This window comes from Carassius auratus, chromosome 2 (genome assembly GCF_003368295.1).
Source record: "Carassius auratus strain Wakin chromosome 2, ASM336829v1, whole genome shotgun sequence".
In the NCBI taxonomy this organism is placed as follows: domain Eukaryota; kingdom Metazoa; phylum Chordata; class Actinopteri; order Cypriniformes; family Cyprinidae; genus Carassius; species Carassius auratus.
Window position 1 is genome coordinate 13,753,238 of NC_039244.1, and position 24,536 is coordinate 13,777,773.

A 24,536-nucleotide genomic window follows, 5' to 3' on the forward strand; every position below is an offset into this window, starting at 1 on the left:
CAATACTCATCTACTGCCCTCTAGTGATTAAAAGCGGAATAACAGAATGATGCTCGACGGCTGCAGCTGACGAGTAAAGAAGACTATTATTAGTTAATAAATTCGGTTATATGATTCCAGTGAAACAAAATGAGCGGTTTTGGGTAATTCCCTTTGAGGGTTTTAGGAATGTACAAGCACAGTTTCTGGTGAGGGAATATTTGGCTGTAGGTACTTGAATGCCAGCCTGTGTCTGTCACCTGACTCGGCCTCTGCTGGTTCAATGTTTAGTCTCTGCTCTGGCTAGGCTTCCTGCTACAGCGCCTCTCTGACTCACTTTTATCAGTGTTGTTTTTTTCTGCGTGAAGCCATTTTAGCACAGCCATGTACGTTAACAGCGAACCAGTCTACTCTGACAGCAAGGTGAGTGTTTTTATTTTTGTCTTGGTGCTATTCGTGTATTCAGGGCTGATGATTATGATATGTTTTACAGAACAGATGCTTAGAAGAGCAAAGTTCAGCTTCCTTTTAGCTGATGATTGGAAACTGTTGTGTATAACTTATGACTGTACTTTAAAAAACAAATACAGCTATGACCTTTAACCATACCTGCTGAAAAGATTATACCAGATCTAGTTAGCTGCTAGACCAATGGAATTTTTAGCTTCCAAAACACAACACAGGCTTGGCAACCAACTACGCTGATCTTTTCTGCAGGGACATAAAATGATGATGTCTTTTTTTATTGACAATACTTATGAATTTTGAATACTTTTGAGAAATGCCAAGTGATCAAACTACATATTTTGTGTTTAATTCTTGGTTTGTCTGATATTGTTCTCTAATATTACTGTGTACAGCTACTAGACTCCGATTTCCTCACTAGCTAAAGCAAAATGACGGACAACAACAGACCATATTCGGATGACATCTCATCCTCACAAAGGGAAAATTTCAACCGAGCATATTCGGAGGAGGATCCTTCAGGAATTCACAATGATGACAATTCTGAACGTTCTAGCTACTCCCCTTATGAACAGAGCTGTTTAGCCGAGCAGAAGGACAACAGGGAAGCCGAGACGATGAAAAAAAGGGCCTTTCTTAAATCTTGGAATGGCCTGTTTAAAAAATGGAAGAAAACTGATTCTGAATCGCATTCCACATCCTCAGGGGGATTTAAAATACTACCCAATGGCACGAGATGTAGTCCGCCTGTTTCTCCATTGCTGGACAGTAAACATTGGGATGCATTTCCTGGTGATCTCAAGTATCACACTCTTGAATCCGAACTGACCAGTATCCATCCGGCAGAGTACTATGCTGAGAAGTTAGAGGTATACCAGTTAAAATACTCTTACCTGAAGTCTTGGCCTGGCCTTTTAAGACTACTTGCAGGCCTTCAACTTTTGTTTGGTGGGATGGTTTTCGCCTGTGTATGTGCGTATATTCAGAGAGACAGTGAGTGGTCCAATTATTACAGACCAAATTATGGGTTCGCTGGTACACAAGGTTACCGTTACAATGGCCCCCTGACAGCCTTTGTGTTGGTCATTGTTGGACTCTCATGGTTACTGACCGTTATCCTGATGGTTTTGGGATTAACAATGTATTACAGAACGATCCTGCTGGATTCTGAATGGTGGCCTCTTACTGAGGCTGTTACGAATCTAGTGCTTTCGCTGCTGTACATGGCAGCGGGTATCGTCTATGTGAATGATCTGAATCGTGGCGGGCTTTGCTTTATGACAGTCGGCATCAACCCAATCGTGTCTAATCTGTGTCATATTGAGGGAGGCCAAATGGCTGGGACTGCGTTTATATTCATTAACATGGTCATGTACTTGATAAGCTTCCTGGTGTGCCTTAAAATGTGGAAGCATGAAGCTACCCGCCGTCACAGGGAGGCCATGACATGCCAGCTGAACAGCCAGGTAAATGCACATTTTACATTACCTCTCAAAAGTTTGGGGTCAGTTAGTTATTATTATTATTTTTTTTTAATATAAGGGTGCCTTAAATTGATCAATTTAACTTTCTATTCATCAAAGAATCCTGACAAAAGGGGTTCCTCATAAATATAAAGCAGACATGTATTTTCGACATTGATAATAAGAACTAGCTTTGCCAGCATAGGAATAAATTCAATGATGTTTCACAATATTACTGTTATAATAATAAAGCCTAGCTGAGCATGAGAGACTTTCAAAAATAAAATATCTTACTGCCCCCAAACGTTTGAAAGGTAGTGTGTATATTTCATTAATTAGAATATGAATATTTTGTTCTTAACTTCATAAAGAATGTATAATAGTGATCACAGGTTTTTTTTTTTTGCTTCACTTTTAACTACAAACAACACTAATGAAATTCCCAGTTTCCGCAAATTTCTCAATTCTCACTGTTGTTATCAAGTTGTACTAATTGTAATGGCTGTTATCTTTCCGTTACAGCAGGATACTCTGAAATCCACATCCAATATGGGCAGCTCCTCGACTAGATCCAAGAAGATATCATTCCAAGATGAAATGGATCAAAGCCCTGTGAATGAGATCACGCTGCCTTATGTCTCAGAGAGAGCTGAAGAACGAAAGATTCCAACAGGACACATTCCTAAACCCAGCATCGTCGCTGATTATATTATGTTAGTATACTGTACTTCATGGTTTATTTCTGGTCTAACAACAATAAATGATATATTTAGGCCACACAAATGTAACAGGTGTTGGTTACATTCAAAACCCACTTGAGCCCCTCAAAGAATCTAGACAGAGTCTTTTTCCATCTGTAAATATTTAAGGTGACTATAGATGGTGTAAAACCAACTGGTCTACATGGAGGAAAGGTCTTTTGACAACTTGATGGATAATGTGTCAGGTGGTGGTGTTTGAGTCATGCTGCTATTTCTGGGTGTTTACTTTGAAATGCACCTAACTGCTGGGCAGAACCCCGTTATCTCAATCATTGATCATCTTTACATGAAAAATGCAGTTAAATATTACAATAGAACCACACAGCTTGTCCATATGAAATAACACTTTGCAAAAAAAAAAAAAAAAAAAAGTAAGATGAACATGAGATGGGCTTGAGAAATAAAATTAGGTTAAGAATAATAAATAGATTAGGTGTCAATACTGAAGAAAAAAATCTGAAATGGCACAAAATGAAAAGATTTTATTTTTTTTGTTTTACAGAAAATATCCTGAAATCCATTCTGTAGAAGACAGAGAGCAATACAAAGCAGTCTTTAATGACCAATACCTGGAGTACAAGGAACTGCACAGAGAGATCACAGCCACTTTAATAAAGTTTCAGGAATTAGACCGCATGATGAGCCAACTCATCAATAACAGGAGAAGCCTTGAGGTGAGACATGATATTGGAGTCATTTACATTGCCTCTGTAGTACATTTTACAATTTATGACAATTATTTTGGTTGTTTTTATTTAGGATAGCAAGAGAATCATGGACTTAGTGAAAACGTATGAACAAAAAAAGAATGTAAGTCACCTCTTGACTTTATGCTCCTACAAACCCTGAAATACAAGAGATGTAAAATTGATTTTAAACTTCTTATGTGCTTCCACAAGGAGCCACACTTTCTGGAGAAGAAGGAATGGTGTGAATATCTGAAAGCAAAACTAAGCCACATAAAGATGAGGATTCATGATTTTGATAGAAATTTCACTGTGAAGGACAGCAATTACTAAAAAAAAAAAAAAAAAAAAAAGAATTGTATAAATATTATGGTGCCTCTTTATTTTTTTTATTTTTTTTTAAATGTTTTTACTAATTACACATTGCTGTTAAAAAGTCATGATGCCAATTTGTCCCCAATCTATAAACTTTACTTTCACAAATTATATATATTTTTTATATATACACTATATTACACTACAACTGTTTTCATGTCACTTTAAAAAATTATATATATCTTTTTTTTTCTTCTTTTTTTGTGTTAATGCTTATTTTACAGATTACAAAATGGTCCTACTTTTACTGAAACAAAAACAAGTGAAATCAGACATGGACTGTAGCTTTAAAGCATTTTAGAACATTAATAATCATTAACTCAGCCTCCTGTTCACCTTAACTTTCGACCCAGTGAAGAGCCAATAAGACTGATTGTGTCAGTAACAACGGGTTGGATCGGGTTTAGCGTTTCAAGCCAAGGTCTTTCACACGAGTCGCCATGAGCAGCAGCTGTCACAGGTCACATCAAATGGATAAACTCAAACATTAAACAATACTTGACAGATATCTGCCAAGCTTAGAAAAGCGGGACAAAAAACAAACAAGGAAAAGCCCAGTGGTTGTTATATTACGGTAAGTTACATAATGTTTATGTAATATTTGTTTAAAACAAAATAATACCTTTTAAAAATGGATTGTAGTCGATGCAAAAGTGCAAAACACTGACTTTTTAAATCTTACAGTGTCATCAAACCAATATATTTGCTTATGTTTCATGTGATTGTAGCTGTCAGAAACCAGATTAGATGTTGTGACCGCTATATGCACATCTAATCTAAAATATTATATAGGAATATTTTTAAGAAGACAGTTGTAAAATTATATTCATGAAAAATACACAAAAAAATAGTTCCTTCCTTCTTTTTAGGCAGAGAGAGAGAAAAAAACTTTTTTCAATATTCTTGAACAGCTGTCCCAGCAACATGCACCTGTGAGGCTGTGTGACGCTTGCTAGGTTGATTTTCAGCTCTTTTATTATTTATTCAATCTTTTCAAGTTACCACAGGTGTGCAGCTCACCCTTTCTCTAAAGCATAATTACCTAAGAGGATACGGTATTAGATATATTCCTGTTAGCAGTGCATCTTTTCAGCTCTTTTATTCGCATATAATGGCTGCATATTGCACCTGGGGGATGCAACAGAAATGTGAGGAAGAAAACTTACAACATGGAAACCTCCAATGACTGCATTTGCTCATGTTTCTCTGAATTATTCAGAGCATCTCGACTGGATTGCAGTAGCCTGATGAAGGGAGTGGTGTTTAAGGCTGGACTCTACCAGAGTGAGAATGTGGTGTGTGCTATAAAAGGGTGTGAGAGTTCCTATAGATCTACTGGTAGAGCTGTGTGCTAACAATTGTATGTTTGTAATCCCAGGGAATGAAAATAGTGATGAGATGATGTATATTTTGAATGCACTCAATGAATTTTGATTAGCCAAGAATGCTGATATACAGTCTAACCCAGTAACCCAGCCCAGCACCCAGTTTTAAGGTTTAGGATGTACGTGCTGTACCTTTGAATTCTAGTACACTGGAGAAGTGGCTTTCTTTGTGATCAAGTCATCAAATCACTCAAACAATGCTTTCAAACTCACCAGTTTATTCAGGAACAAAAAAAAAGTTAGTTTTATGAGTGAGTCATTGAATCAATCACTAAACTGATTTGTTCAGAAATACTCAGTGATTCAGGAAGGACACATTGATTTATTATGCTTTGTCTTGTTGTGAAATAGTTTTATCCGCACAGAAAATATGGAAAAGTTATATAAAAGCAATATCATTTGCAGTTGTGCCATCTTGATTTACTTTATTGTGAATTTTATTGCACAAGCTGTTTTGACCATTCAGAAGCGATGACTGGACACCAGGGCTGTGTTCAACACTGACAAAACGTTGCACAACGTTTTTTAAACAGAAACGGTGATGCGTTGAACACACTGTTCTGTTGAGGCAAGAGTTGCAACTATGGCAGCCTAGAAGGCCATTCTTTGTGTTTCTTACATAATTGAGACTAAAACACATCTATTTAGCCTCACATACTGACTTTATTTGTAGTTCATACGGTTTTAATACCCTGTATTTTCTTTCTCATTTTTAGGAAAAGCACTTAATTACCATTGTTTATTTCTATACCAAATGTCATACACTTGCAATGAAGCTAAAAATATAAACAACTACATCATTATGTTGATATCCTATATTTTTACATAAAACTTACGACAAACATGTCTTCTAATATCCTCAGTTGTTGCGTATACCGAGCTGCAACGAACACATTTGTACATTGTTTTCCTTGAAGCCATTGTGCGAGTTCACTTTAATACCGCGTGCTTTATATACATGTTGGTGCTGATTGGACTGAAGTTCTGACACACCCATCAAACAAGAGAAAACACATCTCAAACCCCGGTGCACGCCGTTTCCAGGAAACATGACGTTCAACACGGAAACCGTAGCAAAACGTCGCGCACCGTTTTGAACTTGAACATGACCCAGACCTATTATTTCTATATATATATATATATATATATATATATATATATATAAAAACATTATTAGATGTATAATTGAGATTTTCTGGGTGTTCGTTGAGGGCAGCACATGAGTGTCAAGTGGCAATGTGTAGTTTCAGTGTTATTTTAGTATTATTTATAAATACTGTATTAGGCTTTATTATTGTTTTTAATTCGCTTTTTTATATATTCCAATCGAATTTTAATTAGTGTAAGATTTTTATCATTTTGCTATATGCTTTTTTACTATTTATTTTATTTCTATTTTAGTTTTAGTCATTTTAATACTTAAAGGGTCAGTTTGCCCAAAAATGAAAATTATGTCATTAATAACTCACCCTTATGCTGTTCCAAACATGTAAGGCCTCCTTTTATCTTCGGAACACAGTTTAAGATATTTTAGATTTAGTCCGAGAGCTCTCAGTCCCTCCATTGAAGCTGTGTGTACGGTATACTGTCCATGTCCAGAAAGGTAAGAAAAACATCATCAAAGTAGTCCATGTGACATCAGAGGGTCCGTTGGAATTTTTTGAAGCATCGAAAATACATTTTGGTCCAAAATTAGCAGCGTGTCTGTGTGAGAGAGTTCAAATCAAAGCAGTTGGATTTCCGGTTCGCGACCGAATCATTCAGTTCACCAAATCGAACTGAATCGTTTTAAACGGTTCACATCTCTAATACGCATTAATCCACAAATGACTTAAGCTGTTAACTATTTAATGTGGCTGACACTCCCTCTGAGTTCAAACAAACCAATATCCCGGAGTAATTCATGTACTCAAACAGTACATTGACTGAACTGCTGTGATGAACACAGAGCCGAGCCAGATAATGAACAATAGACTGAGTCGTTCACGAGTATATTTGTATATTCTTTGTTTAATTTGATTTCAGCTATAATTATGATTTTAAGGGTTTTATTTTTTATAAAAAAAAAATTTGTTTACAAAATGACCATGAGCTAAATTCGATCTAATTTCTTTTTTCAGATTCCTTCATGAATCATGAATGAAACACAGGAGTATGATAGTCCACCACAGTACAGTCCACACTACATTGCCCCATCAAATATGTACACATCCAGAAGTTTCTACTCTCAAAGAAGCGACTATGGCTTATACTCTTCAGTGCCTGATGCTCCTCAAACGGAGGGAAACCCTCAGCACTTCTACAGATGGTTCTCACCACCTGGCATCGTGAAAACTATGGAGGGCCTGACTGCTTTGCTCTGTTTTGTTATTTTCGCCTGTGTTGCTTCCACTCTAGTTTGGGATATGCACGGCTACGAGGGCAGCATCGGGGCCTATGTTGCCGGATCTGGGGGCTATGGGACGGGGTCTGGGTACTATGGAGGAACCTACGGCTATCAGAGCTCTTATATGACACCCTACTCAGCAAAGTCAACCATGATCTCCATGGCAGCTCTTAATTTCGTAGTATCCTTAGCCATTCTAGTGGTTAGTTTCTCAAAGACTTGGTGTGTGCGTGGAAAAACGTTTTACCTGACAGTTTTTGTGGTGGATGTGGTTCTGGCAGTTCTTCAGTGTATTATAAACATCATATTTGTCATTGGGGTGAATCCCATGGCCCAGAGTTCACAAAGCATCATGTACAACCCCATCCTGATGATGTGTCAGACCTCATTAGGGACTCCCAGCATCAGCGCCGGAGCTGGCACAGGCTTCCCAGGTGCTTATCCGTCCTTTAATCGATATCTTCATCACTACTGCTTCATGGATCCTGAGGAGGTCAGTATGACAAGACGTACACTGGTTATACACTCAGTGGTTGAATGAAGAAACATCTAGAGAACGTTTCCATCGCACAAAATGTTTTTAAATTATTAAAATGTTCTTCAGACTAAGAAAAACATGGCTCTTTTAAGAACTGTTCACCGAAACTGTTCACCGACCGTTCTTCTATGACATTGGTGTGAAAGCTTCCTTTTGGAAACTTTATTTCTAAGAGTGTTATTCTTACTTCTTACCTGCTCTGCACCTGTAGTGTCAATAACATATAAATCAGTGTTGTCTTTTTAATTTTAGGCTGTGGCTCTGGTATGTGGGCTGTTTGTCATGATTGCCCTGGTTATTGCAGCCTATTTTGCCTATAAGACTCGAAGCAAAATATGGCGTCATGGCAAACTTAATATTTACTGGGAGGAACCAGCTATCCTCAGAACCAACAGGAGCCAGAATTCACAAAACTGGGTGAGTTCATAAGTGGCAGTTTTTTTTTTTTTTTGCAGACTTATTTGGGGTCATTGCTATCGACATTCAGTTTTTTCCAGCCATATTTCTTTTTCTGGTATTCAAAGCTGATAATATGTGTGAAATTTAACGAACTCCTTGATTAGTATTGTTAGGATTAGAGAAGCAAGAATTGGGTCAAGTGTGGTCCAGAGGTTTTGCGTCCTATTTAGGATTATACATTATATTGTATCTTGTTTAGAAATTTTAGGTTAGCAAACTTCAACCCGAGACACCCGATCCTAATCTAACCCAAAAATATATACAATATGATATGCAATGCATCATGAAAGTTTTGTTTGCAAAACATTTTATGTAGGACTGTAGACCATTTCAGTGTAGCCTCTGACCCATGAACATTTCCTGCTTGTCATCAAAATTATAGCAGGAGGCGATTCATAATGTTTTTTTGGTGTCACATGATCCTTCAGAAATAATTTGAATATGCTGATTTGCTGCTCAAGAAACATTTCTTATTTTAATTTTTTTTGGTGTAATTATCCCATGAAAGGTGTTCATCTCACATGTAACACTGCTAGTCCATCTTTCAAACCTAAATCTCATGCTTTCATTACAGTAATACACTTAAAACATTGTGGTTATTATTGGATTTAAATGGCTTATACCATAACAGCAACCACAAAACACTGTACATTTTTAATTATTCATGCCCCATTGCATGATGGGAAATATGGGATCATAACTTTGATATTTACTTGAAGAATCCTTCCAGTGATTTTTTTACTTTAATTTCTACTTAGGCAGTTCTGTTGAATTTACTTTTGTATTTAAGTACAGTTAATGAAAACGAAACCTCATGTAGCTCATTTAATTAAACGTGACATTTTGAAGTAAAAAGCAAAAAAAAAAAAAAAGAGTAAATAGTAACATTTACGTAACTGATGCTATCTTTAATCACTTTTTACAGTGCAGTGGCATACAGTGAAATCAATCATATGATGTGAATTGTTTTTGTGTTAATCATTCACTAATTTACAATGTTTCTTAAGCGAATTTCTGTCTTCATAATGACAGATACTGAACAAAGGTCAGGTAGCAAACTGAGCCTTCTTGACAATCACAGATCATTTGCATTCCTATTACTATATCGGCAGTGTTTGGGAAAGTTACTTTTAAAAGTAATGCATTACAATATTGCGTTACTCCCTAAAAAAGTAACTAATTATGTTACTTAGCTACTTTTTATGGAAAGTAATGGGTTATGTTACTTTACACGTTACTTTTTAAATATGAGCAGGGCTTGATTGTTTTTAATATAAGAAGTTATATTTATAACAAATGTAAAATCCCTTTCACATCAAAAAGTGTAATGAATAAAACTCAAGGAAAAGTAAATTTGCATCTATAAAGTATAGAACACAGGAGAAGAAGAACACTGTTCAGCGATAAAACAAAACAAAAACAATGAAGCACAATTGTTAGTTTATCAAACTATTTGTTAGTCAGTAAATGGAAAAACAAAGAAACTGGCGTTACTTTTTTGAAAAAGTAACTCAAATATTTTCTTGTGAATTAAAACAAAGGGTTACTTTAATGGGTTACTTTACTAGTTACTTGAAAAAAGTAATCTGATTACATAACTCTCGTTACTTGTAATGCGTTACCCCCAACACTGTATATAGGTGATGTATGATGTTATTTATTTTTTTATAGAAACAGATAACAGCTTGTGAAATAACTGACCGATAATTTAATCCAAATGAGCTTTAGCTTCTTTTAGGTAAGTTTCTTATAGTATACAAGGTCAACTAATAACAGCAGTTTTATTTGTTAGGCCTAAAAAATAAGTTTATTTTATTTGGTTCACTTTGAGACTTCAGACTGGGTCATTCTGAATTCTTGGACTATGCAGCTACTTTCCTGGAAATGACTTCAGTTGTTTGTTGTTGTTAAGACAATACACAGGTAATGCCATGTTGCGCTCTCATCAAGTGTGCTTCCTGAAAACTGAAATAACTGCTCTTCATTAGAGGAAGTCATGCATGTGCATGAGGGTGGGATAATTGTGTTGTGATGGATTTAAAGTGCCTTGGTGTATTGTGTGATATAAAACTGCCTCTCTTAAGTGGTCTCTTAAGATACAGTATTGTTCAGAGAAATTTGTGACGGTATCTCTGATTGTCCTCCAGTCTGGTCTAGTTTCCCATAAGGTCATTCAGAGGTTATGTCAGACTTAAATTGACTTATTACATGTTGTTCTGTGGTTCAGCTCCATTAACAGTTCTACTTGGTTTGTTCCAGCGAAGCACTCAATACACCCCCACTGTGGTTTTGTCAGAGAAGGCTTCCCCTCACGTGAAAGCAGACAACAGTGTCCCCTCTTACAATGAGGGAACAGTGAGCATCTACAGCGAGGGAGCATACAAAAGTAATGTGTGAGTACAGCCGACCTTCTAACCATGTTCATGATGAGAAATTCTTACAATTACAAATGCAAACAAGTCTTTTCAATGCACTTTATTTTAAAGGTATTCTGAGAATAATACTGTGGAGGAAGTTGAAGTGCAGAGCAGCTCAGTGCAAGAGAAACCTGTAACGTATGAGGTTGAGGATGTGCTATGTGAGACAGGGTACACCACTGCTGGAGATTCGGGCACTGAATTAGCCATGAATGACTTGGAAGAGTGAGTTTCTATCATGAATACCTCTTATCCTACATATGCAGTGGGAAAAAGTGTTTGCCCACTTACAGAGAAATTAAGGGGTTTGTAATGTTTGTGGTAGATTTATTTTAACGCATAGAGAAAGAATACCAACCAGAAAATCCAGATAAAGGTTAAAAATTGATTTGTATTTCAGTGACTGAAATAAGTATTTGATCCCCTACCAACCAGCAAGAATTCTGGCTCCCACAGATTGGTTATGTGCCCATGTGGAACACAGAAGTTACTCCTAATATCAGCTTGTTAGGTGAATAAGACACCTGTCCAATCTTCCATTCCAGCCTCTGAACAAGACTCAAAGAGCCACCATGAACAAGACTCAAAGAGCATGACAATGACCCGAAACATACCACCAAGGCAACAAAGGAGTGGCTCGAGAAAAAGCACATTAAAGGGTTAGTTCAGCCAAAAATGAAAGTTATGTCATTAATAACTCACCCTCATGTTGTTCCAAACCCGTAAGACCTTAGTTCATCTTCGGAACACAGTTGAAGATATTTTAGATTTAGTTCGAGAGCTCTCAGTCCCTCCATTGAAGCTGTGTGTACGGTATACTGTCCATGTCCAGAAAGGTAAGAAAAACATCATCAAAGTAGTCCATGTGACAGCAAAGGGTCCGTTAGAATTTTTTGAAGCATCGAAAATACATTTTGGTCCAAAAATAAAAAATTACGACTTTATTCAGCATTGTCTTCTCTTCCGGGTCTGTTGTGAGTGCGTTCACAACACTGCTGATGTGTTTTCTGGTGCGCCTTATTACAAAGACAACACGTCAGCAGTGTCGTACATCAGCAGCATCACTGCAGTGTTGTGAACGCACTTCACAACAGACCTGGAAGAGAAGGCAATGCTGAAAAAATAATTTTTTTTAGTAATTACGACACTGCTAACGTGTTATCTTTGTTATTAGGCGCACCAGAAAACACATCAGCAGCGTCGTGAACTCTCTCACAACAGATGCGGAAGAGAAGACAATGCTGAATAAAGTCGTAATTTTTTATTTTTGGACCAAAATGTATTTTCGATGCTTCAACAAATCCTAACTGACCCTCTGATGTCACATGGACTACACTTTGATTATGTTTTTCTTACCTTTCTGAACATGGACAGTATACCGTACACTCACTTTCAATGGAGGGACAGAAAGCTCTCAGACTAATTCTTAAATTGAATGGAAGATGAATGGAGGTCTCACTTTTTTGGAACGACATGAGGGTGAGTTATTAATGACATAATTTACAGGTCATGGAGAGGCCTAGCCAGTCTTCAGAACTCAATCCTGTCGAAAATCTGTAGAGGGAGCTGAAATTTCTAGTTGCCAAATGACAGCCAAAAAACCTTAAGGATTTAGAGATGATCTGTAAAGAGGAGTGGATCAAAACAGCTCCTTAGATTTGTGCAAACCTGGTGACCAACGACAAAATAAAACTTTCCTCTGTGCTTGCCAACAAGGGTTTCTGCACCAAGTACTAAGTCATGTTTTGCTTGGAGATCAAATACTTATTTTACTCGCTGAAATGCAAATCAATTTCTAAGCTATATAATATGTTTTTTTCTTTCTTTACATTTGTCTCTATACGTTAAAATAAACCTACCATGAAAATTATAGAAACTTCATTTCTTTTTAAGAGGGCAAACTTAAAAAATTAGCAGGGGATCAAATAAATATTTTCCCCACTGTATGCTGTTCTGTTCAAATCGAGAATCAGATGAGAACCTGTTTTCTATTACTGTTACAACAGCAGATTGTTTTGCAATATAGTTAAGCGTTTTTTTCCTGCTAGTTCTTATTCAGAAATTACAACCGATGAACAGCGCAGACAGTACAAGAAACAGTTTGATATCTGCCTCGCTGAATATAAGAACCTCCGTGTAGAAATGGATGATATCAGTGATCAAATGAATGAACTGAGCCGAGAGTTGGACTCCCTCCATGAGGAATCCACCAAGTTCCAGGTAGGCATTACCAATGAAGTAAAAATAATAAAGCAAAGAAATCACTGAATATATATATATTTATGTATTGCCTTTGTAACACAGGCTGTAGCTGATGAATATAATCGACTCAAGGATCTGAAGCGGGTAGGCAAAATATTTCTGAGTAGTTCATATTTTATCTATCAGTATTAAAAGACTGGTTACCCTCAATGGTCTAAATGTAGTCACTATGTGATCCCTAATGCCCATTTCCTTTCTTCAGTCTCCAGAATACAAGGCTAAGAAGCTCCGTTGTAAAAAACTGAGGCAGGAGCTGTGTCATATCAAGCAACTGGTGAAAAATTACGACAGATGCTTTGCAAGGAGAGAGAGGACTAATATTGCTAATCATCAGGATTTCTTTGTCTAAAACTGAAAAGGTGTATGCATTTACTGTATATGACACCATTTGTCTAGACATTTACAAGCTGCGCTGAGTGAGTTGTGTCTGTAAATTTGCAGTTGTAAATATTTTGGATTTTTCTGTAAAATTGTTTGTTTGCTATTTGTGTGTGTGTGTGTGTTTCACACTATTCTTTGTAAGGATGGGTAACAGGCAAAAAAAGTTCTCACAAGTACAAAATTCAATGTATGATACTTCGGTTTAATCACGCTGTCATACACAAGTATTTAAAAGGACATAGATATTAAAATGAAAACTGTACACGTTGCCGTTTTGGATATATTAGACCACCTGATACATTTCAAGGCCTAAATATGAGGTAATATTAGTCATTCACATGTATGATAAGGCTAGAAAACTTACATCTCACAACAAGAGCCAAATACAACATGCTGTCACCTGTAAAACGCCCACCAGAGCACTGCTCCACAAAAGACAAAACAGTCAGGCAGTGGCAGTTTCTTACCACCAATGGCCTTGTACCGCAAACATAGACAGATCCAATCACTCCTCTTTAGTGTAAAGTGAGCAGCTCAAGTGTGTTGATAAATTAAAAAACTGACCCAGCCATGAAAGACTGAAGTCGGTTTGAGTCTCAACAGACCGTAGAGGTATTTCTTTTAGTCGACATACATAATCACACCAGGTTAAAAAAAACTTACCAGTTTAGCACTAACTGGTCAGTATGAAAAAAAAGCATGAAAAGCAGAATAAAACCAGTAGAAGATTCGGTTTTTCAATCTAAAAAAAAGACTACTTCGTCATCTCAAATGCAGCAGCGTGCAGTAAAGTAAAATGAATAATTCTCAAAGAGATAAGCCTGTACCTTAACTCAAAGTACAAATACAGTTCGCAATTAATTTGTCAAATGGTTATTTCACAAAACATGATCCAACCTCTTGCATTAGCTTTTGCAAATTTCAATCTCTCCTCATGGAAATGCATTAGCATTGATAGGGGGAAAAAAAAGAGCTAAAAATACAAACCAAGTAGTTATCATTGGCAAAACAAATGTTTAAGTCCCAATTCTGACCATTTTAGTTTGGTTTGTATAGGTTTTTGGATGTCATCATGTGTACTTCCTCCTCCTCCAGGCCTTCTGGTACACAAGGACTTGATCTCCTGCTGCCTCCAGGGACAGTCCAAAGTGACTTTCATGCTCGCTAACTTGCTATAAAACTCTACCTTACATCAGATAACCAATATTTCTCAAGTTATTTTTTTAAGAATGCATCTGGGCCACATAAGAGCATTCAAAGAGCATAGATCAAGCTTTCTGCCATGTACTACTGAATTCACCATTCCTGTAGTATGACCCCGTTGCATTAGGTGATACAGTGAATATCAGATGTGAATGTGTGCTTGGAAAAATTAGACTGAGATCCTCACTAGTTGTGCAGTTCAGAGGCGTTCAAACTGGTTTGTGGTCATATTTGATAATGGTTATTGTCCGGGAACATACGGCCAACTTATGGAGCTGCCAGAAAGCTGCATGTCACGGATGAGAGTCTCAATGGGCGTTTTGCCCACGAGGCGCATGAAGAAGAGCTGAGAGATAAGGTTGGCGGGCACGGCCCTCAGAGCAGGCAGTCGCAGTAGGAGGCGTCCAAAACGCTGGGGCTGCCCGGGGTACTGCATGCGCTCGTACTCGGTCAGGGCCACCTGAGCTTTTTCCTGCAGGCTTTCCACATGAGCCGGGTCTGTCAGCCCACATGCATCTAAACACAAAGAACACCAGGATATAACAGATATAAAAGTAGAACAGAATGATGCCAGCACTGCCAAGGTCATGGTAGGGCTCAACAAATAAGGATGGGCTGCTGGCCCAAGACAAGTTGTCCACAAGTGACAGACCATAAAATAAAAAAAGTAGTTAGTTTCCAACAAAAACTAGAACTACAGTTCTGGCCATATGTGTACATGGATTTTTCTAATCCGATTTGAATTTCGGGTGTGTTGAAAGAATGAAATCTAAATCAAAACTAGGACTGTGAGGTGAAAACTGCCAATATTTTTGGACTGAACCATAAATATTTGAATAATATTTCTGTAAAGTGGGTAGCAATTAATACTTATGGCAACACTATTTTAATAGTACACTTCAACATTTTCTTAAAAATAAATAACTCTACAACTACATGTCAGCTACTAGCCATCAACACAAATTCAACTCACTAGTGACTTATTCTACTAACCTAATCTTAACCTAATGGTCTATAAATTCTCTAATTAGAGTTAGCTGACATGTTGCAAAATTAATTTAGAATAATGACATAATTTATGTTTAGCCCTAGAAAACCTTCTATTTTGCTGGTCATTTGTTTTGTGTGGATATATGCATGCATACATGTATTGTTAATTTAACAACAGTGAATAAACGGAAGGTAATGGCTAATTAATAACCAGTTTGAAGGTTCAGTGTGTCCGCCTTTTGGAGAAAAATTGTGGAAAAAGTATGCAAATGTCAAAGATGGTGGAAAGTTGGCTTCGATTTGTGAGTTTGAGGTAAGCTTATGGCCAGTTTGGCCAGTGCTGCACCATCATTTGTTATTAAGCTTTGGTAACTTAAACATTTAGTTGCACATTACACTGATTTAAACTTGTCACCAAGATAAAATTATCTAGCGGGCTAACATGTTTTGAAGAAATTGTAAGAATGCTTTACAAATTAAGTATGCCTGCACTTGCATTATTACAGTATAACAGTATCATTTCTAGCAAATTAGGAATTAATTATTTTTCGTTCTAAAATAATAATTCAATGAATTCAGTGATGAACTGCCTTTAATTGAAAACTGAGTGTTTACTATTGTCATTTTGCATTATTGACACACTATTTTCATATTAAATACTGTAAAGTGCTTTCACACAATTTGTATTGTTAAAAGCACTACATAAATAAAGGTGATTAGACATAAATTAACAGATATTTAATGATGATGATTATAATTATTATATTAATCATTACATTTAAGTTATAAATTATGGAATAAATCTAAATTCTGATCAACCAAAATTCAAAAGATTTGTATTTTATTTTAGTACTTGAAAAATAAACGTTGAGAGAGAAAAAAAGCAGCCTTGCATAGGTTCAATTCCCTGCGAAGTACCAACATGCAAGCTGAAAATGTTTGAATGAATTGAGAGTGGAAATGTGCCAAATGAATGTGTAAACTAAAACTAAAAACATGATTCTACAGGACAGAATACCTGCATATGGAAGTATATAATTAATAATTTGCCTTATTCCTAACAATCTGTCAGGTATAAAGGTTTTTCACAATGCATTTAAGAAACATTGAGAAAAACAGACTTAGTCTGTTCCAGTAGAGTGTGCTAATATTATGCTTGAATTTGACTGCCAGCATAAATCTCATTATTCTCTACTATTTTGGATAGAGTACAAATATATTCAATCTTCATGGATCGGATTATGTTCGGTTAAATGCAGTTTAATCTGAGTAACGAGTCTGGCGCACCTGGTGAGAAGAGTGCTATGGCCTTCAGACAGCTGTACTCTGCTGAATCCACTTGCAGGCGGGTTAGCTTCTCTACTTGGTCCTGGAAGACACGCACCTGGTCCATGAAGGACACCACCCTCTCAGCAGACATGGGAGAGGAGTGAAAGCCTGCGGCGGCGAGCAGCGGGGCCATGTGCAGGGGCAGGGCAGATTGGGCTGCGTTAAGAATAAACAGTTCGCTCCAGCTGAGCCGCAGCAAGGCCACCTGCTCAGATACAGGCAGCTCAGGGAAGTAAGGAATGTTTCGGGCCCATTCGATGATGCTAAACAGGAGTCTGGCGGCTAGCTCGCAGATGCTGTCGATGCCCATGGATCCTCCGCCCCCCTGCATCTGCTGGTTGTACTGATGGCTGTAGCGGCTGTTAGGGTAAGGCTCTGCCCGCAGGAGCTGGGAGATGAGCTCAGACACCGGCTGCCCGTTGTAGATCTCGCTCACGCCGCTGCCGGCATTACCGCCCACTGGAGTCGTGGATGGGCTGAGGCTTGAATGCGAAGGTGGGATGCGTCCACGCTGAACTGCTAAAGGGGGAAAGGGGAGAGTCGTGATGGAGTTGAAATGCTTGATAGACTTCGTTTCAACGCTCCTTTCTTTTGCTATCATGCAACATCTGGCAAGAGTCAGAGAACTGGCCTGAGGGATTAGAAACATCTAATTCCTGATTACAAAAGCACTCAACAAATGAAAAAAGGAACCTGCAGACACCGTTTAAGTCAAACCTTCAGACACTTTATAAATGAGAAATCAAAGTGTTCAATAATAAGCTAAACATTACAACTATCACACTGTTTTAAGAGCAAAACGGTTGAGGAAATTAAATATATAGGTCATCACACCCTAATGTGAGTTTCATCATGTGCACGGGTAAACACTCACCATCTGGGTCGGCTAAAAATAAAATACAGCTCTTAGACTCTTGTCACTCTAACTATCAAATATAAAACAGTGATTCCCAAAGCTTTCTGCTTTAGCATCTCATTATGTTTGTCAGACTGATCCAACCCAGTAAAGTGAGAGTCTTTTTTTATTAAAATACCCCGTTTCTAAGACTGATTACACTGATTACATTGTATGCTTGTATTTGCATGCAGTCAGAAACTAACTGTTGTCTGTGTAATTTTGTGGGACCCAGTCACATTTAATTCAGACTGCAAACTCACAATTTGTATAAAATACAATTAATTTCCCATGACGCTGTAGATTCAATAGCATTAAAGTAGTTCAATTATTTAAAGAAATTAATACTTCTATTCAACAGTAAATTTACTTTTAACGTTACAAAAATTTCCTTTCAAATAAATGTTATTTTGAACTTTGTTCATTAAAACATCCTGAAATAAATGTTTTAAAAACAAATAAATAGTACAAGTTGTCAACATTGCCAATAGTTCCTTGAGCAGCAGATCTACATATTAGAATGATTTCTGAAGGATCATGTGACACTGAAGACTGCAGTAATAATGCTGAAAATTCAACTTTACCATCACTATATATATATATATATATATATATACATACATACACACACACACACATTTAAAAAAAATCGTACCGACCCCAAACTTTGGAATGGTATGGTACGTTTGAAAACTTGTCCTAAATCTTCCACGAGAGACACAGCACCTTTACTTTATAAATATATTCTACAACATGTAGACAAAGCAGTGCATAAGTGGATTCATGAATCGAGTCTGTGTGGATTAAACATTGACAGAGAGCAGGGTTGGGCGATGTCTACCAAATTGAAGGGAAACATTATAATGGACGATGACATCGGGGGGGGGCGGGGTTAGGGCCTGTTCTGGATAGACAGTTACCTTCTTTGCGCATTCCAACTCTGAAACACTTCTTTAAACGGCAATATTGACACTGGTTGCGGTGATGTTGGTCAATCTGGCAGTCTCTGTTTGATCTGAAAGACACCAATAAAATGGCTTAATGAACATGCTGAGAATATCAACTATTACGTACAGCAAGCACATACATAAACATCGCTGCTACCTGCAGGTATAGTTAAGGTTTCGTCGGACACTCCGTTTGAAGAAGCTCTTGCAGCCCTCACAAGTAAACACACCATAGTGTTTCCCACTGGACTTGTCACCGCAGACCACACAGTCAACCACACAACCTTTATCATCCTCCCCGGCCTCCATGTCGCTGCCGCCTCCTTGGGGTGACCCGTCGTCCTCATCTCCCCTCAGATACCCCTTGTCACCAAGACCATTAGTCTCCCCGTTGGGATCTCCCCACCCCCCTCTCACCATGGCCATTGCTTGGTTCTCAGCACAACTGAGGAAAAATACTCCCAAATGTGCTGTTGGCAAAGACAGTTTCAACTGACCCCCCTTTTTTGACAGCTGGGTGTTCTAAAATGAGAAGATGTGAAGGCGTCTATATCCTGTAATTGTCTGCAGCTTCGTCTGACACATTTAGACTCAGACACGAGTCACTTGTCCGAGTCAGTCAACTTTGGTCTTCAGAAAGTGGGCTGTGCATCTTGTTTTGCCTCTTTGACGGACCATATTTGCTTTTTACTCCTGCTTCTTTAGTCAGAGCTCGATCAACATGTTGTTTAGATCTCAGCTTCCAATCCAGCACCTGTGAAAGAAAAGAAGTTACCCGAAACCAAAGAATGGTTCTATGCTAGTTATCAAACATTAGACACAGTTCATTAATCAGTATTAATATATTTGATCTATTATATAACGGTAGTTTCACTGGAGCCTACTATCTGCATATTACCAGAGAATTTCCCTAAAATGTCTATTCTTTCAAAATTATTTTGCAAGATCCAGTTATGATGGAAAAAACAAACAAACAAACAAACACACACACACAACTATTTTAAATGAACGTCGTAAAGCATACTATAACAAACAATAATCAGACACTCAAAACATATCAGTATAAAGAGACTCGTCTTCCTACAGTAAGGTTATACTGATTGTTGGAGGAAGTGCTGCGCTTGTTTGTTGTGAAATTAGGGCAGACTTTTGGAGTCCCTGTAAGTTACCGTGGCGCTGTCTGAAAACGGATAAACGGGTGAAACCACAACGTAAACTCGCGCTAATTGTTTCGCCATGACCCGGAGATAAATGCCCCCTTTCTTGTTTTTTTGAGAGCCAGTAACAGACATGCGGCCTAACCTCCAGCTAGCTCCACGCAGGGGGAGGGGTGGAGCCATAGCTTTAGCGACATACCTCACTACTGACTTCGGCGAACACTCTATATTTTCGCTTACCTTTGACGCCCCGAATGATAAGATATCATTCCGATAACAGCGGCGAACTCCGGGGGATGTTTCAATATTCCTACCTGCTTTTCGAAGTGCAAAAGTCGCGTTGGCTTGAAGAGGACAGGAGATAGCGCGAGCCAGTGTCCAGTAGAGTGCGCGTGCCTGTGAGCGAGCGAGCGAGCGTGTGTGTGTGTATGTATGTGTGTGTAGGGGGGTGCGGAGGGATTTGACACAGCTATTCAAGCCCACGGTTGCCATGGTATCTCATGCCTTATATGGCAAAGAAGTCAAAGAGCAGCTCTGCTGGGCACACAAAAAAGAATGTGGTGTTTTTCTCCTGAGAGATCAGTGACCTCAGGCGTGCTTCAAAGGACTGCAAATATGCCTGCAGGACGCCAAAACATAAATAAAAAATAAATAAATACCATACGAAAACATTTATTCTAGAGCCATGACAGGCTAGATATATAATGCTCTATAATATTATTAATAGCTGTAAGTATTTTAAATCGGACAAAACATTTATAAAGAACGTATTTAATCTAGCTAGTATCATTATTAGTTTTTAAAATTTTTAGTCAGTCATACTAGTAGTGATCGGCATTTTTGTAATGGTTGTTGCTGTAATTTTCACAAGCAATGATTTATTAAATGCTAGGCTAATACTTATTCCACTAATATCTATTCCAGCTTTGCTAGTGTTTATATATTAGATAATGTTTATTTATAAGAGGCTGTATAATATCTTTCCCAGTTAACAGTAACATTTCTTATCTCACTAGTTACAAATGCATTTTCAATAATGACTCTTAATGGTTACTTTATATTTCAATTAAAAGTTTTACTAGTAGTATTACAAATGCTGAAGTAGTATCTAATAAAAGTTACTAATTTAGAGTACACTGGATTAGAAGATACCTAAATGAATAAAGATAGCAGTAAAGCTAGAAAATATGTACCAGCAACAACTGGAATAGTGGTAAACCTAGAAATTGATATACATAGCTGGAAGTGACTAGTTGATATCTGAACTACAAATCCCAAATGGAATTCAAAATTTGTGCAGTTTCCAGTTACAATGGATTAGATACTTGTGGTTGAGAACCAGTTTGTTCTGAAGTGACTTGTCACTAGCAGATGACTTGCTAGTATTAAAAAAAAAAACCACAAAAAACATTGTTAATGTAAAAATAGAAGAAAAACCCATTTACCCATTAGTTTTAAGGAATAAACATTAGAACACTTGGAAAAGCTTTATGATCAAAGTGATTAAAGTACAAATCATGTTAATGGCAACTACCAGATAAGGTTTCAGTAATAGCCTGAGAGTGCTACAGGTAAGGTAAAGGTAAGTTCAGACCAGATTTCCATAGTCAGAGGTCAGAGAGTAGGAAAGGCATCATTTTGTGAAATAATTATATTTTGCACAATTATCAGACAATGCAGGTGGGCTTTACAAGGTCACACGTTCAGACAAAGATTTTGGTTTGGCAGTGTTTCCTGTATAAAGAGGCATGTACCGTTTCTTTAATTTACATTTGTATTACTTTCAAACAATGAGAAAGCCATCCAGGTTATACGTCTTGTTGTTGATTCAGGAGACAGCTGTCTCTTGTTTGGAGATTTAGATCTTGGCCACCAGTTCACATAATTATTCAAAGGTCACACTCCAGAGAAAAACATTTCATTTTCTGCCCTCACTCAACCTCTGCTTCCTTCTCAACCGTTTCTGTGAATTCATATTTTTAGTAACAAAAATTCTTAGTAACATACTCAGGACCAATAGCAAACTAATTTGGCATCACCAATTTATATAAACTCTTTTTCAAGATTTGGTCATTTAGAGTCTCTTGGCAGCATGTAAAGCCCCCCCCCCCCACCAAATACAGTGCTGTGTGAGCAGTGAGCACTGGTGCGAGAGAGTGCACAAAAGTATCTGAGAGTGCATGCTTGAGTTATGTACATTGTACAAGCTGGGAGTTGATTTGGCCTCTGACTCTAGGGTTCTGGAATGTGATTGATCTCTTTTAGGATAAAGGGTATCATTGTAGCTCTTACTTATGCTGATTTTACTGAGCCCTAAGTGCATGTTCTAATATACATGGGCTTCAAAGACTTTTCATAAAATATTGTTTTTTATTATAAAGTAAAATATATATATTTTTTAATATTATATTTTAATGCAAAATTTCATATTGCTTTATTATTTCATTTTATTGCAATGAAATAATTTTTTTATTTTATTTATACAAATTATTTTATTCTATTTATTTGAATTTGTCTGTTAAATGACTAAAGGCGGGCTTACACGGTGCGATTTCTGCTGTCGTACGAGTTCGCATTTTTTTCAATCGTGTGGAAATCGTGTATGCTCGTATGGTTGCGACTCGTATCATGTGCAATGAATTATGAGCCAAGCAGAGTGCCTTACGAGCACTTCCTGACCTTCCTGACCTGTTCGTGAGTACGGAGCCCAGGAGGTCACATAAATGGGAAATAAAAACAATCCGTGGCAACGGTTTGCAGTCTGTCCCCTCAGTTTATAAACTGTACTCACAAATTCTTACGTATTCTTAAGGTTTGTTACGGATTAACAATCCGTACCCACAAATTTCCAATCCGTGCACTCAGAATTTGTAAACCATACCTTCAGTTTTTAAATCCATACCCACGAATTCATAATCTGCGCACGCATTCGCAATCCGTTCAGTTGAAATAAAGGGACTTTGTAATTTTAGTATAATAAAATCACAAACATAAGTCTTCATGTTAAGAAATAATAGTACACAAACATTTCAAGTGAGCGCCCACTTGACAACCCAAAGGGCACCATCTCTCAATCGACCATCCCACGGAGTCTCATCAGAGCCTCAAGTATGCATTAAGGGGTGCATACTTGTTGACAGTGCCATCACTCAATAGACCATCCCACTGAGTCTCATCAGTGCCTCAAGTATGCATTAAGGGATATCAACATCAAGTCCTATACAACAGATCTGATCATCTGGAGAGCCAGTGACTGCTGTGAAAGGGCAGCTGACAACAAGGGAAAGACCTTGTGACAGCATGGAAAGACAGTTGACAGGAGGGAACGGACCCCAACGGGAGGTGCATGGGTCCCACCCACACATAGCTACGAAAAGTCCTACGAAGAAAACACCCCCTGAGCCAGCGAGAGCGGGGGTTGAAGATGGCTCGTTGGTGGATAACCCGGTAATGAACACAGGAATGGAAAAGATTATGAGATTGATGATGAGCATAGCTGAGGCTCCGATAGCTACAGCAGGACATAAGTTCCAGATCTGCATTTGTGGTTGGACAAAGGTTACTTCCACTCAAGGCATGAAAATACACCAGGGCAAAGGTGCTTAAAGAAGACAGATGGAGATAGATCACCTAGTCAAGGAGAGGAGACAGCTGAAAAAGCAATGGAGGAAGGCCACAGAGGAGGAGAAGGAGGGTATAAACCTGCTGCAGAAAGAGATTCAGGGCAGGCTTGCAACACTGAGGAGAGCTGAAAACCTCCTGAGGAAGCGCAGGAGGAAGGAGCAAACAAGATCACGTTTCTACAAAGATCCCTTCAAATTTGTGAAGAGTCTCTTCACAAAGGAGAAGAGCGGAAGTCTTTCAGTGTCAAAGGCCAACCTGGAAGAACATCTGAAAAACTCCTGCACATATGACAGACACCAGGAAAAAGTTACACTCCCATCTGACATGGCACCAATCAACCCACCAGAGCACAAGCTGGATACCAGTCCACCCATGTGGAGTGAGGTAGAACAAATCGTGCGTAGAGCAAGGGCCGCATCATCTCCATGTCCCAATGGAGTTCCATACAGGCTCTATAAAAATGCTCCAGATTTCCTGTGATTCCTCTGGATACTAATGAGAGTTGTGTGGCAAAAGAAGGAGATACCAACATCCTGGCAGAGAGCTGGAGGGATCCTTATCCCCAAGGAAAAGGACTAGTCAGAGATCGGGCAGTTCAGACAGATCAGCCTTCTAAACATAGAGGGAAAAATATTCTTCTTCAATATTCTTCGCTCACAGGCTGTTAGGATACCTGCAAAGAAACAACTTGATTGACACATCAATCCAGAAAGCAGGCATTTCAGGCATCTCTGTTTGTGTAGAACACACTAGTGTTATCTGGCATCAGATCCAGGTCACCAAAAAGGAGGGAACAGATCTTCATGTGGTGTTCCTGGATCTCGCAAATGCCTT

At 38.0% G+C, this 24,536-nt stretch overlaps 3 protein-coding genes across 5 annotated transcripts; 2 read left to right on the forward strand and 1 right to left on the reverse strand.

Annotated features, from left to right (window-relative positions):
• The first annotated feature begins 66 nt into the window (after positions 1-66).
• LOC113116530 (MARVEL domain-containing protein 2-like) lies at positions 67-3,713 on the forward strand. Its single transcript, XM_026284748.1, has 6 exons — positions 67-402; positions 840-1,910; positions 2,430-2,620; positions 3,171-3,342; positions 3,428-3,478; positions 3,568-3,713. The coding sequence occupies exons 2-6, from the start codon at positions 876-878 to the stop codon at positions 3,685-3,687; spliced, it is 1,569 nt and encodes a 522-aa protein (XP_026140533.1). The 5' UTR covers positions 67-402; positions 840-875; the 3' UTR covers positions 3,688-3,713.
• Positions 3,714-3,865: 152 nt separating this feature from the next.
• LOC113116537 (occludin-like) lies at positions 3,866-13,660 on the forward strand. Its single transcript, XM_026284759.1, has 8 exons — positions 3,866-4,303; positions 7,235-7,993; positions 8,291-8,455; positions 10,757-10,890; positions 10,984-11,139; positions 12,963-13,134; positions 13,219-13,260; positions 13,379-13,660. The coding sequence occupies exons 2-8, from the start codon at positions 7,250-7,252 to the stop codon at positions 13,523-13,525; spliced, it is 1,560 nt and encodes a 519-aa protein (XP_026140544.1). The 5' UTR covers positions 3,866-4,303; positions 7,235-7,249; the 3' UTR covers positions 13,526-13,660.
• Positions 13,661-13,738: 78 nt separating this feature from the next.
• Positions 13,739-20,537, reverse strand: LOC113116548 (nuclear receptor subfamily 2 group F member 6-like). Of its 3 annotated transcripts, none has more exons than XM_026284783.1 (5): positions 20,393-20,537; positions 19,079-19,675; positions 18,895-18,989; positions 17,038-17,595; positions 13,739-15,276 (listed from the first exon to the last, which is right to left on the reverse strand). In XM_026284783.1, exons 2-5 carry the CDS (start codon positions 19,345-19,347, stop codon positions 15,002-15,004), a joined length of 1,197 nt encoding a protein of 398 aa, XP_026140568.1. In that variant the 5' UTR covers positions 19,348-19,675; positions 20,393-20,537; the 3' UTR covers positions 13,739-15,001. The 3 variants fall into 3 exon arrangements, with proteins under 3 accessions (XP_026140568.1, XP_026140553.1, XP_026140561.1); XM_026284768.1 differs by having other exon boundaries at positions 17,038-17,598; XM_026284776.1 differs by having other exon boundaries at positions 17,038-17,598; positions 20,319-20,517.
• Between the last annotated feature and the right edge of the window lie 3,999 nt (positions 20,538-24,536).